Genomic DNA, 17,084 nt, shown 5'->3' with positions numbered 1-17,084 from the left:
TGTTATTTTTATTTTTTTTATTTTAGTGAGAGGAGGGGAGGCAGAGACAGACTTCCGCATGTACCCCACTGGATCCACCTGGCAAGCCCACTAGGGGGTGATGTTCTGCCCATCTGGGCCCTTGCTTCATTGCAACTGGAGCCATTTTTTAGTGCCTGAGATGGAGGCCATGGAGCTATCCTCAGTGCCTGGGGCCAGCTTGCTCTAATTGAGCTTTGGCTGCAGGAGGAAAGGAAAGGAAAGAGAGAGGGAGAGAAAGAGAAGTGAGTGGGAAGGGGTGGAGAAGCAGATGGGCACTTCACCTGTGTGCCCTGATCTAGAGCCGAACCTGGGACTTCCACATGCCAGGCTGACACTCTACCACTGTCCATTGTTTCTTAAAGTCGGGGAAAACTTTCTTTTGTTTTACCATGTCAAGAATTTTATCTCAATTTTATGGTATTTAACAGGTTTCTTAAATATGCTTTATGCTTCATTTCCCATTCTCTATACATAGTAATAATATTACTATACAGTAGTAATTTAATAATATGGCAGCCTCAGAAATGAGTTTATAAGGACTAATACTTTGAGGATTTGTTTTCCTCTTAGAAAAGTAGCTGAACAAAAAAGATGTTGACTTTAACTCCACTAAAAACAGCTTCTCATTGCTAAAAACATTTAAGTGGCTTTCAAAATCTTTCTATTCACATATCTTATTCTTCAAATAATATCTTACTTGGATTGAATGGGAGAAAGGCAAAATAAGAGGAGCTTCATGCTGCTCACTTTTTGTTCATTAAGAAAACTGCCTATTGAGAACCTACTATGTGCCAGGATCTGGTCTGCTAAGCATTTGCACTAGTCTACAAGACTCCTGCCTTTGCAGAACTCATTTGGACTTACATACCTGAATTATTCTCCTCAGTTTTAGAGGAGAGCTTTAGATATTATGTTTATGTGTAGGTAAATTAAAATGTTTATAAAAGCCGAGTCTAGGTGACTGTACTAATTGTATATGGAAATTAAGTTGATAATTTTATGTTAAGCTTTAGACTATTTTTTAGGCCAGTCAAGCAGACTCAGCTTTTTTCCTTTTGCTTTTTTCTTTTGAGAGAGAGAGACAGAGAGACAGAGAGAGATAGGAAGCATCAATTCATGTTATGGCACTTTAGTTGTTAATTGATTGCTTTCTCAGATGTGCTTTGACCAGGGGGCTCCAGCCGAGCCAGTGAGCCCATATTCAAGCTGGTGACCTCGGGGTTTCAAACCTGGCACCTTAGCATTCAGGTCGATACTCTATCCACTGTGCCACCACCAGTCAGGCCAAACTCAGCCTTTTTTTTTTTTTTTTTTTTTTCCCCCTGAAGTGAGAAGCAAGGAGGCAGAGAGACAGACTCCTGCATGTGCCCGACCAGGATCCACCAGGCATGCCCATCTGGGGTGTTACTCCATCATGGCCGGAGCCAGTCTAGCGCCTGAGGCGGAGGCCATGGAACCATCTTCAGCACCTGGGCCAACTTTGCTCCAGTGGAGCCTTGGCTGTGGGAGGGGAAGAGAGAGAGAGATAGAAAGGAGACGAGGAAAGGTGGAGAAGCAGATGGGCGCTTCTCCTGTGGGCCCTCACTGAGAATGGAACCCAGGACATACACATGCCGGGCCGACGCTCTACCACTGAGCCAACCAGCCAGGGCCTAGACTCAGTTTTTATAATGAAATGCTTTTCCTTCCTTTTGAGGCAATGTGAATGACTATAAAGAGATTTTTTAATGCCATTTATGTGCAAAATATGATTGCAGTGAATTATGAAGGATGTTGGTATAAACGATCAAAAATAAGATTTTCACTAGCAAAGATAGGTTCAGAGGCCCAAGATACTCTTCTGGTTTCAGGCACCAAAAAACAATTATGATACCATGCTTGCAGCAGGAAGCTCCCAACTTTAGTAAGGCAATTGGATTTGAAGGGTAATCGTGCCTGAGGAATGCAGGGCAAGGGAGAAAGAAGAGATCACTCTTGATGAGCTTTAAGGGATTATTGACGACGTGCTATGGGAATAAAGGCCAAGCAAAGTCTCAGTAGGGAAATGGCATAAGTAAAAAAGGCAGATAGGTATGAGCCTTGGTCAGGAGGATCAGTGTAAATCAGTGATTTTCAACCAGTGTGCTCCAGGAATTTTTAAAACATGCAAACCTGACTAGTCAGGGGCCTTGACTCCTTTTTCGTTAGATTGTCTAATGAAAAAATGACAGCAGCCAACACAGTAATAGCCATCCAGTGCGAATGCCCTTTCTTGAACCATAAATAGGTCATGTAATAGAGTTGCATCCTTTTAATCGCATAATAAGGTTGCACCTGATTGGTTAGTTCTTGGTACCAGAAATCCTTACTTAAAATCTGGCATCTGATTTTTTAAAAAGTCACTTAGGAGCACAGAAGGTAGGTAATTACTATTATTGTTTTTGTAAGCCAGTCAAAATTGTACCTATATTTTTCAGGTTGGCAAAAAGTAATGTATTTTTTTGGTGTGCTGCCGAATTTTAGTTTGTGTGTGCAGTGAGATGAAAAAGGTTGAAAATCGCACTTGCATCTGCACTTGAAGTGCAGTTGTAGGAAATAAGAATGAGTTACTTGGGCAGAGTTTTGGCAGACATTGTAGGGGGTTTGGCTTTTACTCTATGGGTGGTATGAGCCATTCCTTTTTAATCTTGGAAGAGAGCCTGGAGAAGATGGAGTAAAGGTTTAGAAGATGGAGTAAAGGAGTGCTGTTTTCAGTGCTTTATAGCTACTTACCTTTTGTTCTGCCATTTTTACTCATCCTTTTCTTTCACTTAAAGTTTCTGGAAGAAACTGTGAACCCATGACAGGGATATTGGAGTTGCTTAGTGTGATGAAAGTAGTCCAAAAGAAGAGGAAGGCTCTGAGCTAGGTGTACAGACCCTTAAGTAAGATGTGGAAGAGTTACTTGACTGTGGATACAGTAATCCCAAAAGAGGAAGAAATTATTGGGGAAAGGGTGGGGAATAGGATTGTTAGAAACCCAGGAAGAGGACACCCATGGGATGTGAGGGGTATAGGAAGTTGAGAGCTACTTTGAAAGTTTAGTGGAGGAAAGATGTTTGGGGAGAGCCACGTTTAAAGTGTTATTATTTAGCAAGTTCACCCATGTTAAACACCAGTTATTTCTGCTTACATTGTTGAGTAGATTATAAGCACTGTCTTGTCTTCTGTTGTATTTTCTATTGATATTCTTTTAATATTTATTAAATAAATGAATGAACAAACTAAGACCTATTTCATTCATCTCTGCGTCTCCTCCTTCATATAGCTGGCAGTCAGTAATTGTCAAAATGAAATCTCTAAGAATGTTATTAGCAAGCAAGTGGAAACCATCATGGTTTATATCCATGAACTGGAGATATGTGTTGTCTTCTGTATGTGGGGAATAATTCTGCCTGCCCAAGATAATTACTGAAATCTAGCCACTGTTCAACAGTGTGTTTCACCATTTCAGCACAGTGTAATTTTGGGCTGTGACGTCCTCTTTTTGAGACTGGTGTTTGTCAGTCTACTGGGTACCAGATCCCGTTATCTTGAGGATCTATAGTTTTTTTTCACTGTGGTATCAAGAGAATAAGAAGACTTAACTGCCATATTGGCATGCTTTGTATATGTTTTACTACTTATTCTGTCAGTGTCCCCATTGTTTAGGGCACTGATACTATCATGGCTTTTAATGTATGTCTTGTTGTCTTAACAGTTGGAAATGGAGTACTTTAAAAATGATAACTCATGTTGTCCTTCTGTGGTATACTACTTTTCCCTTTTAAACCAGTAGGTAGAAAGCTATTATTTTTAATGGCATTACTTTGAACTCTTAAAAAAAGGTATGTTCTTTTTTTTTTTTTTTTTTAGTTAAGAGTATTTGATGCCTGACCAGGCAGTGGTGTAGTGAATAGAATATTGACCTGGGATGCTGAGGTCCCAGGTTCAAAACCCTGAGGGCACTGGCTTGAGCACAGGCTTATCCAGCTTGAGTGTGGGATCATAGACATGACCCCATGGTCTCTGGCTTGAGCCGAAAGGTTGCTGGCTTGAGCAAGGGGTCACTGGCTAGGGCTGGAGCCCTCCCCCCTGTCACCCATCAAGGCCTGTGTGAGAAGTAATCAGTGAACAACTAAATTTCCACGACTATAAATTTATGTTTCTCATTTCTCCTTTCCTGTCTCTTTCTATTTCTCTCTTTCTAAAAAAGCAAGATGTTAGAGTATTTGAGCTAAGAATGTATTTTTTAAAAACAGTGCCAAATGGAGATTATTATTTTCTTAAACATGTAGCAAATTTTCTTTGCATATGAAGTTTTGAAAGTGTATTGTCCTAATTCTCACTGTGTCCCACCGTTGACTCTCATGACTTCTTTATTGCTAGTCATTGTAGTCCACTTTGTACTTAGGTCATATGAATGCTACTGTTAGGTTTCCCTTTTCTCCCGTACCCCATAGAGATTATAAAGTAGCTAAATGCATTTTGTATCCCCCATAGTGCCTAGTATCCTGCTTTGCTTGTTGGAAGTAATTATTAAATAGCTGAATTGTTAGTTTGGGGAAGGATTTTATGTATTGTTTTGAATTAAGAGCTTTGCTTTGGACATTTAAAGCAAAGAGTGGGGAATATTGCCGCTAGAAATGAATTTTTGAAATTGCAAGCAGTGTGCTCTTTGCGAAATGCTTAAACTGATATTACTAACTTTATATACATTAGTAAATTACTTAGAGAAGAATCTTCCTACAGCATCAAGAAAAAGTTTTCCCTGCGGTGGCTTTATTGTTTTGTTAATAATACTTTTATGATTTCTCTGATCAAGATTGCCACTTTTATTCTAAAAGTTCAGTGAAAATGAGAACAATTCTGTCACTCTAGGAACTATCAAGAGGGCAGTGAGTTTTATAGCTTTCAGGAATCACTTATCATTAGAAATTCTTAGATAACTTTTAAATATCTACAACAGTTAAGAGTAATTCTAACCTTATAGAAGCTTGCTTTGAAATACAGAAATCTTAAGGTGTTATGAGAGATAGCAACATCTATCAAATTTATATTGAATGTACAAATAGTAGGAGATTGGCTATGTTACAGTCTCCTTGAGGTATGGAGTAAAAGAATTACTTCTGGTTATTGAGAAGTATCTGTTGTATAGAGGATAGGAAAACAAGAATCAAGTGGAAATGGAGAGTTTAGAAAGTATTGTATAAAATATGTGAGCATGTGTGTATGTGTGTTTTATGTCATTTGTTTCTGAAAAATTAAGGCATTTATGAATTTTTCCAGTAATTTTATTAAAATCTAGATTTTGACTGCATTTCTAACAAGATCCCAGATGATGATAATAGTGATGGTGATCTTGACAATAATACTGCTCTTTGGAACACGCTTTGAGTATCAAGATTCAAACATATATATGAATAATATTATAAATGTGTAACCAGAAATATAATAGTAGAATGTGCTTATATGGCATTTACTATAGGCTAGGCACTCTTCTAAGCATTTTGTTTGTGTTAAGTTATTTTATCCATACAGCACCTTATTGAAGTAGGTTTTAGTCTTTGAAATCAGAAATTCTCGGTAAGGCAAAGAGCTGTAATCTTTGTGTGTTGGATTAGGAGAAATGTCCTCTATATTCCATGACTTAGCTTCCATCGAGATTCATTTCTGTACTAAGCCACTTTTATTGATAGGTTTATGTCAGATACCTCTGGTGTGATGAAGTGAACATTTTGTTTTTGAGCTCTTCAGTAATGTTTTAATACCATTTCTTGGAAAAATAAGATTTTTTTAACTAGTAAAATTTTTGAAGTGATAGGCCCCCAAATTATATATGTGGGACTCTGAGAAATTCAAATGTCATAAGTGGGAACTTAAATTCTTTTTTTAATTATAGTAATTGTTGGATATTTATATAAATACTCTGGTGTCATCAGATAAACTAGCCAATATATTTTAGAATTTAGAGCTAAAAAGGTACATAGCAGACATCCGGTGGTTCTCCGTAGTTTTAGAGCAGTAACAAACCAACCCCTTATAAAATCATGTAAAAATCATGGAAATCATGTTAATCAGAAGAAATGCAGCCTGCCCCGCAGTGGTCCTAGAACATTTTTGTGGAGTGTGGTGTGAATGTCATTGATCTAATCAGTCCAGTCATATTAAAGAAAAGAGGAGCTCCAGACTAGATCGGTTAAGTAAGTAGTTGTTTGTAAACACTAATTTGATTGTTGTAGCTCCTGGCTGATCAGCTAAAGTATTACAGAGTTTTAGGAGATCGTACTTCTTAAAATTATATGTAGTATCCCTATGATACTTTTTCATGTTCTTTGTATAATTAGTGTGTGCTTCTGTTATTCGTGCTCCATTTTGTGTTTTTAATACATCATGTTTATTTTAATGCAGAATAATGCTAAAAATAAGTTTCTGTACTTTAGAGATTTAATTAATATTTGAATTAAATAGTGTCCTGAGTTTTGAGACTTTTAAAAAGGAAAGTCGTTAACTTTCAGTAATCCCTACCATCATTATTCATATTGGCTAAGTTCTAATTTCAATGAACTGTAGAACTAAAATCTTTATAATTAGTTTTAGTTGATAAATTTCTTTTTGTTACCTAAACATTCTGTTAGAATTGGCTGCCTGAAATTTTGCCTCAGAAGTTGAAATTTAGAGGGTGGAAGATTTTTAATTAACGACTAAAAATCATTTTGTGTTTGTATGTATTAGAGGGTCGGGATATTCTGCAGATTATTAATGTACTTCAACTCTCCAACCAGTCAAGAGCTGCTGGCCCAGGGTCAGCCTCCTTGTCAGTCCGTGAAGATACTTGTCCGTGGAAACTCCGGGGCAAGCTCATGTCTGCTGGCCTTTCCTGTTCTCCTTCTCATCTTCCTCTTCTTCCCTTGGCCAGTAACTTAGTTGATTTGAGAATGATATTTTGCAAGTTGGGCATTAATTTATCAGTGAGCATGTTTTATTACAACATGAAAAAACAAAGGTTTCTCTTTGATTTGGTAATTCCACTTTAGTCTTTGTTAAGGATATAAGAAAAAGGGCAGGAAAAGCTATATACACAGAAGTGAAGAATGTAGTATACCAGTTTGGACAATTAGAGGGTCGTTCATGAGATGGATATTCTCATGATAACTCATAATTCTTTCATTGTTTGGCATTCAAGTTGCTTTTATGAGTAAAGATTGTGGTATCATAGATTATGTTTATGGGACAGTGATAAAACAGGACCCAACTTGGGAATCATAATTGTTAAGTTTTAAAATATCATTATACAATAGCATTAACCATTTATTTTCATGTACATTTCTATAGATTTTACCCCATGTGTAGATTTTTGTAATACTCATGAATTAATGTAGAACATTCCCTCACTCCAGAAACTTTGTTTCCCTTGACAGTCACGCTTTTCTCCTACCCCAGTGCTTTCCAACAACTGGTCTGTTCTGTCACTACAGTTTAATTCTTTTCCCAAGAATGTAATATAAATGGAACCATATAGATTGTATCTTATTGAGACTGATTTTCATTCAGCATAATTATTTTGAGATTGATCCAAGCCAGTGGTCGGCAAACTCATTAGTCAACAGAACCAAATATCAACAGTACAACAATTGAAATGTCTTTTGAGAGCCAAATTTTTTAAACGTAAACTATATAGGTAAGTACATTCCTTATCGAGGTAGCGTCCACACGTGGTATTTTGTGGAAGAGCCACACTTAAGGGGCCAAAGAGCCTCTAGGGGCTTGCAAGCCACAGTTTGCCGACCAGGGGTCTAAGCTGTTGTATATATCAGTTTATTTTTATTGCTGAGTGATATTCTGTTGTGGTGAATGTCCCATAGTTTGCTTATGCATTTACCTATTAACTTGTTGAAAGACATTTGTGTTGTATCCAGCTGCTTGGAACAGGTTTTTGTATGAATATTAAGGTTTCATTTCTCTAGGGCAGTGCTCCCCAACCTTTTTTGGGCCACGGACCGGTTTAATGTCAGAAAATATTTTTACGGACTGGCCTTTAGGGTGGGACGGATAAATGTATCACGTGACCGAGACAAGTGTCAAGAGTGAGTCTTAGACGGATGTAACAGAAGGAATCTGGTCATTTTTTAAAAATAAAACATCGTTCAGACTTAAATATAAGTAAAACAGAAATAATATAAGTTATTTATTCTTTTATTTATTCTTTCTCTGCGGACAAGTACCAAATGGCCCACGGACCAACACCGGTCCGTGGCCTGGGGGTTGGGGACCACTGCTCTAGGGTAAAGACTTAAGAGTGGGATTGCTGGGTCACATGGTAAGCATCTATGCAGCTTTGTAAAATACTACCAAAGTGGTTTTTGGGTGGCTGTACAGTTTGCATTGCCTTGCTTCCTTTGTGATATACGAAGAGTTCTAGTTGCTGGGAATTTTTGCCAGCACTTGGTATTGTTGGTATATTTTATGTTAGCCATTCTAGTGATTGTGTAGAGGTATCTCAGTATGGTTTTAATTTGTATTTTCTTAATGTCTAGTTTCAACATATTTTCATGTGCAAAATTGCCCTTATGTTTTCTTTGATGAAGTGTCTGTTCATGTCTTTTGCCTTTTTTTATTGTTTGCTTTCTTTATTTGTAAGAGGGATTTTAAAAATACGTATTCTGGATACAAGTCATTTGGTGTTTTCATCTATAGTTTGTCTTTTTTAACATTATCTTCAGAAAAAGTTTTTTTTATTTTTCTCTTTTATAGACCATACTTTTGGTGTTGTGTAGGAAGCTGCTTAAAAAAAATTTTTTTTTTAAGTGAGAGGAGGGGAGGCCCTGACCGGTTGGCTCAGTGGTAGAGCATCTGCCTGGCGTGTAGAAGTCCCGGGTTCGATTCCCGGCCAGGGCACACAGGAGAAGCGCCCATCTGCTTCTCCACCCCTTCCCCTCTCCTTCCTCTCTGCCTCTTTCTTCCCCTCCCGCAGCCGAGGCTCCATTGGAGCAAAGATGGCCCGGGTGCTGGGGATGGCTCCTTGGCCTCTGCCCCAGGCGCTAGAGTGGCTCTGGTCGCAACAGAGCGACGCCCCGGAGGGGCAGAGCATCGCCCTCTGGTGGGCAGAGCGTCGCCCCTGGTGGGTGTGCCAGGTGGATCCTGGTCGGGCGCATGCGAGAGTCTGTCTGACTGTCTCTCCCCGTTTCCAGCTTCAGAAAAATACAACAAAAAAAAAAAGTGAGAGGAGGGGCTATAGACTCCCACATGCGCCCTGACGATATCCACTTGGCAGCCCCATCTGGGGCCGATGCTCTGCCCATCTGAGGCCATGCTCGCAACTGAGCTATTTTTAGCACCTGAAGCTGAGGCTCCACAGAGCCTTCCTCAGTGCCTGGGGCTGATGCACTGGAACCAATCAAACCATGGCTGCAGGAGGGGGAGAGAGAGAGAGACAGAAGGCGGAGGGGAAGGGAGAGGAGTGGAGAAGCAGATGGTTGCTTTTCCTGTATGCCCTGACAGGAATCAAATCCACACACTGGGCTGACACTCTACCACTGAGCTAAATGGCCAGGGCCTTAAAATATTAGATATTTTTTTCTCTTCAGTATAATAGACCTCTTTTTTTAAAAAAATTTGCATGGTACTTTGGAAGTTATATGCTATAACTAGATATTATTAATATTGAATGTTAATTGATGGCTTAAAAAAATCAAGACTCAGAATTTCATCAGTATTATTTTTCTGTCTAAAAAACATGTTCTTGTTGAAGAAATTCTGTAAAGGGAAGGAACAGAAATAGCTAATGTGATTCTTTTAAGCCAGTGGTTTCCTGTTACTGGATGTTACATTGAAATCACCTGGGTACCTTTTTTTTTTAAGTAAAAAAATCAAAACAGAGATTCTTTTTCTTTGGGTCTTGGGTAGTCCCCAAACCTATTATTATTATTATTATTATTATTATTATTATTATTTTGTTAGACTTTAAAGAAGTTTTAGGTTCACAGCAAAATTGAGCAGGAAGTACAGAGATTTTTTCATATAGCCCCGCTTTCACATGTGTGCGCGTGTGCACACACACAAATACACACACGCAGCCTACCGAACAGAATAGTTTCACTGCCTTCTCATTCATTGCTTCTTCCACTCTCACCTGTGGCACTTGGTGGCTTTCCAGCCTCCTTAGTTTTACCATTTCCAGCATGTTATACTGCAGTTGGAATCGTATGGTATGTAGCCTTTTCAGATTGTCTTCTCTCACTTGGTAACATGCATGTAAGGTTCCTCTATGTCTTTTTATGGCTTGATAGCTTGTATCTTTTTTTCTTTTTTTTTTTTTAAGATTTTATTTACTGATTTTACAGAGAGGGCCGGTAGGGAAGAGGAAGTATCAATTCATAGTTGCTTCACTTCAGTTGTTAATTGCTTGCTTGTCATATGTGCCTTGACCTGTCAAGCCCAGTACTTCAAACCTGTGACCTCAGCATTCCAGGTAGACACTCTAGCCACTGTGCCACCACAGGCCAGGCAATAGCTCATATCTTTTTAATGGTAAATAATATTCTGTTGTCTGGATATATATTCACCTACCAAAGAACATCTTGGTTGCTTCCAAGTTTTTGGCAGTTATGAATAAAGCTGCTATAAACATCTGGGGCATGGGGTTGTGTGGCTCTAAGTAGTCAACTCCTTTGGTATTTATACAAAGGAGCATAATTGCTGGATCATTATGGTAACAATGTGTCCTAGTTTTGTAAGAAACTACCAAACTGTCTTGTACAGTGGCTGGTGCCATTTTGGGTTTCCACAAGCTGTGATTGAGAGAGAATGTACCTGTACATTCTCACCAGCATTTGGTGCTGTCAGTGTTTGGTATTTTGGCCATTCTAATTGATGTGTAGTAGTATCTCATTGTTGTTTTCATTTCATTTCTTTAGTGCTCAGGTACTGATCCATTTTTTCATATGCTTATTTGCCATCTGAATTTATCTAGGTTTTCTGACAACTTTTTAAATTAGGTCATTTGTTTTCTTTTCACTCTCTCTCTCTTTTTCTCTCTTTCTTAGTGAGAGAGACAGGATGGGAGAGAGATGAGAAGCATCACCTTATAGTTGTGGCACCTTAGTTGTTCATTCCTTGCTTTCTCATGTGTGCCCTGACAGGGGTGGAGGGGGGCTTCACGGAGCCCTTGACCCATTGCTCAAGCCACTAACCTTTGGACTCAAGCCAGTGACCATGGGTTCTTGTCTGATCCCTCGTTCAAGCCAGCAACCTCAGGGTTTCAAACCTGGGCCCTCAGGCTGACACTCTGTCTACTGCGCCTCTGCCTGGTCAGGCTGGTCATTTGTTTTCTTGATTTTTTTTTTTTCCTGCATTTTTCTGAAGCTGGAAACAGGGAGAGACAGTCAGACAGACTCCCGCATGCGCCTGACCGGGATCTACCTGGCACGCCCACCATGGGGCTACGCTCTGCCCACCAGGGGGCGATGCTCTGCCCCTCCAGGGCGTCGCCATGTTGCGACCAGAGCCACTCTAGCACCTGAGGCAGAGGCCACAGAGCCATCCCCAGCGCCCAGGCCATCTTTGCTCCAGTGGAGCCTTGGCTGCGGGAGGGGAAGAGAGAGAGAGGAAGGCGCGGTGGAGGGGTGGAGAAGCAAATGGGCGCTTCGCCTGTGTGCCCTGGCCGGGGATCGAACCCCGGTCCTCCGCACGCTAGGCCGACGCTCTACCGCTGAGCCAACCAGCCAGGGCTGTTTTCTTGATTTTTATAAATTCTTTGTATACAGTTGTAAGTCCTCACTTAACATCATTGATAGGTTCTGTGACCTTAAGTGAAATAACAGAACAAAACCAGTTGTACTGTAGGCTAAGAAACAAGGTTGAACAGTCTTTTATCAGATAGGTCTTTTGCATATATTTTCTCCCAGTCTGTGTCTTACCGTCTTGTTTTCTTGATCAAAATCTATTGCTCTTCAAATGATTCTGATTCTTCATATTTGTGATGTCCTGTTTTGAGCTGTTACCTGTGTTGCTTTATCCTTTGCAAGGCTGTGTGCCATGTACAGCCCTCAGTTTTCAGCTACTCGTTGTAGCCTCTTTGTCACAGCTGACCCCATCCTACTTGCAACTTCATTGGTTCGTTATTTGTTCTTGCTTGTTTCACACCCTTCAAATTCCAGCTCTTCTTCTGGATAACTTTAATGTAGGTTTTCCTAAGTAAAAGGTTAGTCATATATATCTGCAAGTCCCTTTGATTCTGCCATCACCTCTACAGCAGGGTTCCTTCCCGTTTGCCTTTGCTGGTGCAAAAACTTAATGGTTGGTTGTGTTGGGAGGTGAGACTCACAGTGTCACCCATACACACACTGCCCCCCCTTCTCGCCTTCTTAGAATTTTTGTATTGTATGTTAATAATTTATAAAGTTAAGTTAATTTTTCCACTTAATGTATATTTTGTATATCTTTGAACAAATATCCATTTACTTTTTGATTATCAGAGTTGAAAGATATTTTTCTGGTGTAATATTAAAGAAATTTTTTGCTCGTAATTTGACTTGAATAATTAAAAGATTACAAGAAGTATCTAAGTCATTTATTTTACATCTTAGGCTTATGGGTAGTAATTGAGAAATACATATATTGTAACAAAATTAACTCTTAATAGCTGCATTTTGCTAAGTAATATTCAGTGTTACTGATTTGTGAGGATAACTTTTTAAAGTAGGATGCAAATAAAGTTTTATTTATGACATTATGCTAGTTGGTCACATTCTTGTTGAAAGTTGATGTAAGTATAAATACTACATAAGTACATGTTGATTTATTTTAAAGAGTATTGGTGATTTTGAAAAACGTTTTATAACTTTTTACATTTAATTGGTCGCTTTTTCATTCATCCAAACGAATATACCACGCTTATTTTTGTGTTCCATCCAAAATCAGGGTGACTTTTAATATAGATAACACATAACTGATTTTTATAACAGCGGTATACAGAAGTCTAAAGTGCTTAAGAATAATCAATTGCTAGATATTCTGGTGTTTGGGATATATAGTTTTATTTTTGTTATGTAGTACAGTTTCTCTAGTATTGGCATGATTTTAACTTATTTGACACTTAAATTTTAGTGGTTCAGTGAAAGAATATGAAGTTTGGTGAAGGAGCTTGTGAATAGCTACATATTCAACTTGCTCGGGTTGTGTGTGTATTTTTCTTTTTTTTTTAGTTTTAGTTATCTGTATCTGACAGGTGGTAGACTTAGGAGTTGAAATAAATGCTATTTTTTATCCACTTTGCATAATTGTATTTGTTAAACACAATACTGTCAACTAACTGACTTGAACATTTATCACTTTTGGTATAGTCAGCATATTTGTGGAAGAATTGCAGAGTGATAAATTTTGAAGTTCAGAAGCTTCAAATTATAAGACAAAATACAGTTGTGAACAAAAGCTTAAATCTATAACAAAATTGTAAATGATGGGGTATAGGCTAGTGATTTTTATGTTCCATATTTAGTAGAATAGATGTTTTGTTCCATCACTAATATCTCTTGAAGGCCTCTTTTCCTCTAATATGTAAGAGAAAATAAATTAGATACAGTTTTCTCAATTTGAACTTATTCTCTCATGTGTTGGGACTAATGTGTTATATGTATTTTTTTTCCAGTATCTGGCATTTCCAACCACTTGTTTATACTAGTTGTTATACCCAGTGGCATTTTATTTACATGTGTTTAGAATTCAGGTTTATAGATCTCTATATATCTCAACACATGTATTAATTTGTTTCTCAAAAAACACCATGACTTCAGATTCTCCCCAACCTGGAAAAAGTTTACTTCTGCAGATTATCTATGGTAAAGGATATTTGGAAATAACAATGTCTGGTTAGGCTGGAGTTATTGTGAATTGAGCTAGACTTGGAGGATTAGTTGGATTTGAATAACTGGAAAGGTTAGCGATGTAGTCCCGATGAGTTATAGGAACTTAGAGGACACTATTTCTTCATGATAAAGTTAGAGCCAGAGACTAGATTCTGTTTCCTGGTTAAATACTCTTTCCATGGGACTGATAGCATAGCAGTAAGCAGTGTGAGCGGTCAGTAACCTCTTACTGGAGAAGGTGGCAGTGTGCTTGTGGGCTGTGTAAAGGAATTCTTGAACTCTTCATGGTCTTATCAGGATTGCATTAGGAAGGCATTTCAGACTCAAGGAACTTGGGTGTGCAAAGGCTGATACCCTGAAAGAGCTTACCACGTTGGAAGTGGATCATGGTATTGGAGGGTGGGGATGAAATAAAAGAGTCTCACATATGTGAGGCACTGTTGTAGGCGTGGGAGGCACGCATGGAAGACAGAACTCGAACTGTTGTGGAGCTTACATTTTGGCAGGAGAAACAATAAACTAGTAATATAGTCGGTATTAATGAGTACTGTGAGGAAAAGAAGCTGTAGGGTAAAGGAGTAAAGATAGAAGTTGTTGTTGGGGATGGTGTAGTCAGGGAACACCTATCTGTGGAGGTGAAACTTGAGTAGAAAAAAGGGAGGGAGGGAGCTGTGAGTCACAGAGCACATGTGCTGTATGCAGCTCCATGGTAGTTGGAGTGTACTGAATTAATAGTTTATGTCACTGAGTGTTTAATGAGAGCCAGGCACTGTTCTAAGTGTGTTACAAGTGTTAATTTAATCCTTAGAACAATCCCACAAAATGGACATTCTTTCACGTTTGAGGAAACTGAAACATAGAGGTTAAATAAGTGACTGAAAGTCACACAGCTAGTCAGGAGCTGAGATTCGAGCCCAGGTAATTAGACCCCAGAATCAGTGGTCTCATAGTTCTTTATAGGTGGGTGAGGGAAGGTGAAGTTGGAACAGTATAAATATTTAGGGTTTTATTCAGACTGTGATGTTCAGAAATGCCCAGGAGGTTGCTTAATGATTCTGGAGGTCAAGGAAAGGGTCTGCACTATACAAACACATTTGTTAGTCATCCGTACATAGGTTATATTATAGCTTAATATATTTCTGCTGTTTATAACATTTCTTTAATTTAAAATTGAAGACTCTACTTTCTTATTTTATTGAACAGATAAGTGCATGTATACATACGAGCATGTGTACATGTGTGTATAAACAAACTAATGAACTCTTCTGTTAATAGGTGCGAGAGGATGTACTTAATTCATTGAATAACAACTTTCTTCAAACGCTAAATCAAGCTTGGAATGATCATCAAACAGCTATGGTGATGATTCGAGACATATTAATGTATATGGTAAGTAGAGTTTTTGTTTTTCCTTTAAGAAGTTAGACATTTCAAAACTTTTCTTTTTGTTACATTTAGTTGAAATAGTATGTCAGTGTGGAAGGTGCTTTTTAAAGAAATAAATAATATTTCCTTTGCAAGGGCCACCTTAGCTTAATATGAGTAAAAGTTTTAGTGTTTCATATAAATGATTAGAAAGACTAGAGGGAAACATACAATTTTTTTCTCAATATCTAGCATTTATGCTTCAAAATGGGAAATACTGAAAAACTTGATTAACATCTTTTCTTGAGTCAGGGTGGTTGAGTGACAATGTGATAGATGACAAATGAATGTTCTTTTAGGTTTTTAAAACCAAATGTCCTTATGTCTTTAGTGACATGGGATGTCATTAATACAAATAGTTTTGTAATAATTAATAGCTGTCATCTATCTCCTAATAGTAATTTCTTGCAGTATATATATCCTTCAGAAATATATTCTAGTTTTCACCTGATAATACTGTATTTTGTTTCTGTCAGTGAAAATATCTTGTTCAGCAAAGCAATTTGGAAGACATTGACTTGAGCCAAGATGGTTTTAACTTCAGTATGATTACTGAATTACAGAAATTCATCAAGCTACTTAATTATTCTTTCACGACAAAATTACCAAGTCTATTAGTCTTGTTACGTCAGTGTTCATATTTGGGAATAGAAAATAATGGTTTTTTTCTAAACTTGTACCCTTTGCTTCTTAAATTTTTATTTTGTTTTTTTTTTATAGTGGTTAGAGCTTTTCTTGTTGGAAAGAATTTTCAATGGGAGCAAACAGCTGTCAAGTGTTTTGTTCTGCTGATGAATTCAGTCCGGCCTATTTACCCCTGGTTTTTTAGGGCTTAGTGGCAAGGGGTTCAAGGAGAGGATACTTCATTTTTTAGGGACTTGGTAAAAGGTGTAATGAGTTGTTTAATCTTTCTTAGTCTCGTTTTCCTCTTCAGGATATAGAGTCATGTTGTGTTGACATTCTGAGGAAATGAGATAGCATACAAAAACAGATATCATAATGTCTGGGATATAAATGTGATATAAGTTAGCTTATTGCTGTTCTCTCTGAGGTCTGGATTTGGTGAGCCCTAAAATTATAATGCTGTCTAACACTGAGATAGAAAACCACTTGTAATTTCATGGTTCATTGCTCTGCTGATACAAGAAATGTCTTAAATTTTTACACACGTTAGTTTTTAAATTCTAATTTTTATTGCAGTTTCTTATTTTTGTTTTTGTCTCATGAATTCTCAAGCCTTGATTCCTAGCTGTTACATACATGACCAGAGTCAAGTTCATTCCTCAGCTTCTTCATCTATAAAATGGAAATAATGTGGTATCAACTGGGTAGGATAGCCATGAGGCTTAAAGGAACTATTCACGTAAAGGGCTTGCAGGGCTCTGGACCATAATGTGCTCAGTAAAAAATCAACTAATACTATTATTTCTTGTCCCCGCGGCCTTTTCTCAAACTTCTCTGGTAGTGCTACAACCTTGGATAAACCCAGCACCTTAACCCTTTCCTGGGCCTCTGCTGGAGGAACCGCACGGTGGTCAGTGCCACTGTTTGTCCAGTGTCACAGTTTGTCCAGTGTCCCAGACCTGCAGTTAGCCCTCCACACTGCCCAGCAGTCACCCTTTCTGGTAGCTCGATCCACCACTTTGAAATAGTTGCTTTTCTTTAGACTTCTAGCTCTCCTGCTGGTCCCCTCACTTTTAGTAAACGATTTTGCCTCCTACCTCACAGAGAAAAGACAAACTTTCCGGTGGAAACTGTGCCCATGTCTTGCCATTG

General features: G+C 38.3%; 1 protein-coding gene across 3 annotated transcripts in view; it reads left to right on the top strand.

Moving 5' to 3' along the window:
* CUL3 (cullin 3) overlaps positions 1-17,084 on the top strand; it is a 110,736-nt gene that overhangs the window by 33,448 nt on the left and 60,204 nt on the right. For all 3 annotated transcript variants that reach the window (XM_066344947.1, XM_066344945.1, XM_066344948.1), the window contains one exon: positions 15,159-15,272. In XM_066344947.1, the coding sequence (XP_066201044.1) occupies positions 15,159-15,272 (114 nt within the window). The remainder of the gene's footprint in view (positions 1-15,158; positions 15,273-17,084) is intronic.

This window comes from Saccopteryx leptura, chromosome 7 (assembly GCF_036850995.1).
Source record: "Saccopteryx leptura isolate mSacLep1 chromosome 7, mSacLep1_pri_phased_curated, whole genome shotgun sequence".
Taxonomy (NCBI): domain Eukaryota; kingdom Metazoa; phylum Chordata; class Mammalia; order Chiroptera; family Emballonuridae; genus Saccopteryx; species Saccopteryx leptura.
The sequence above is the reverse complement of the archived record's forward strand: the minus strand, read 5'-3'. Positions and strand labels throughout refer to the sequence as shown.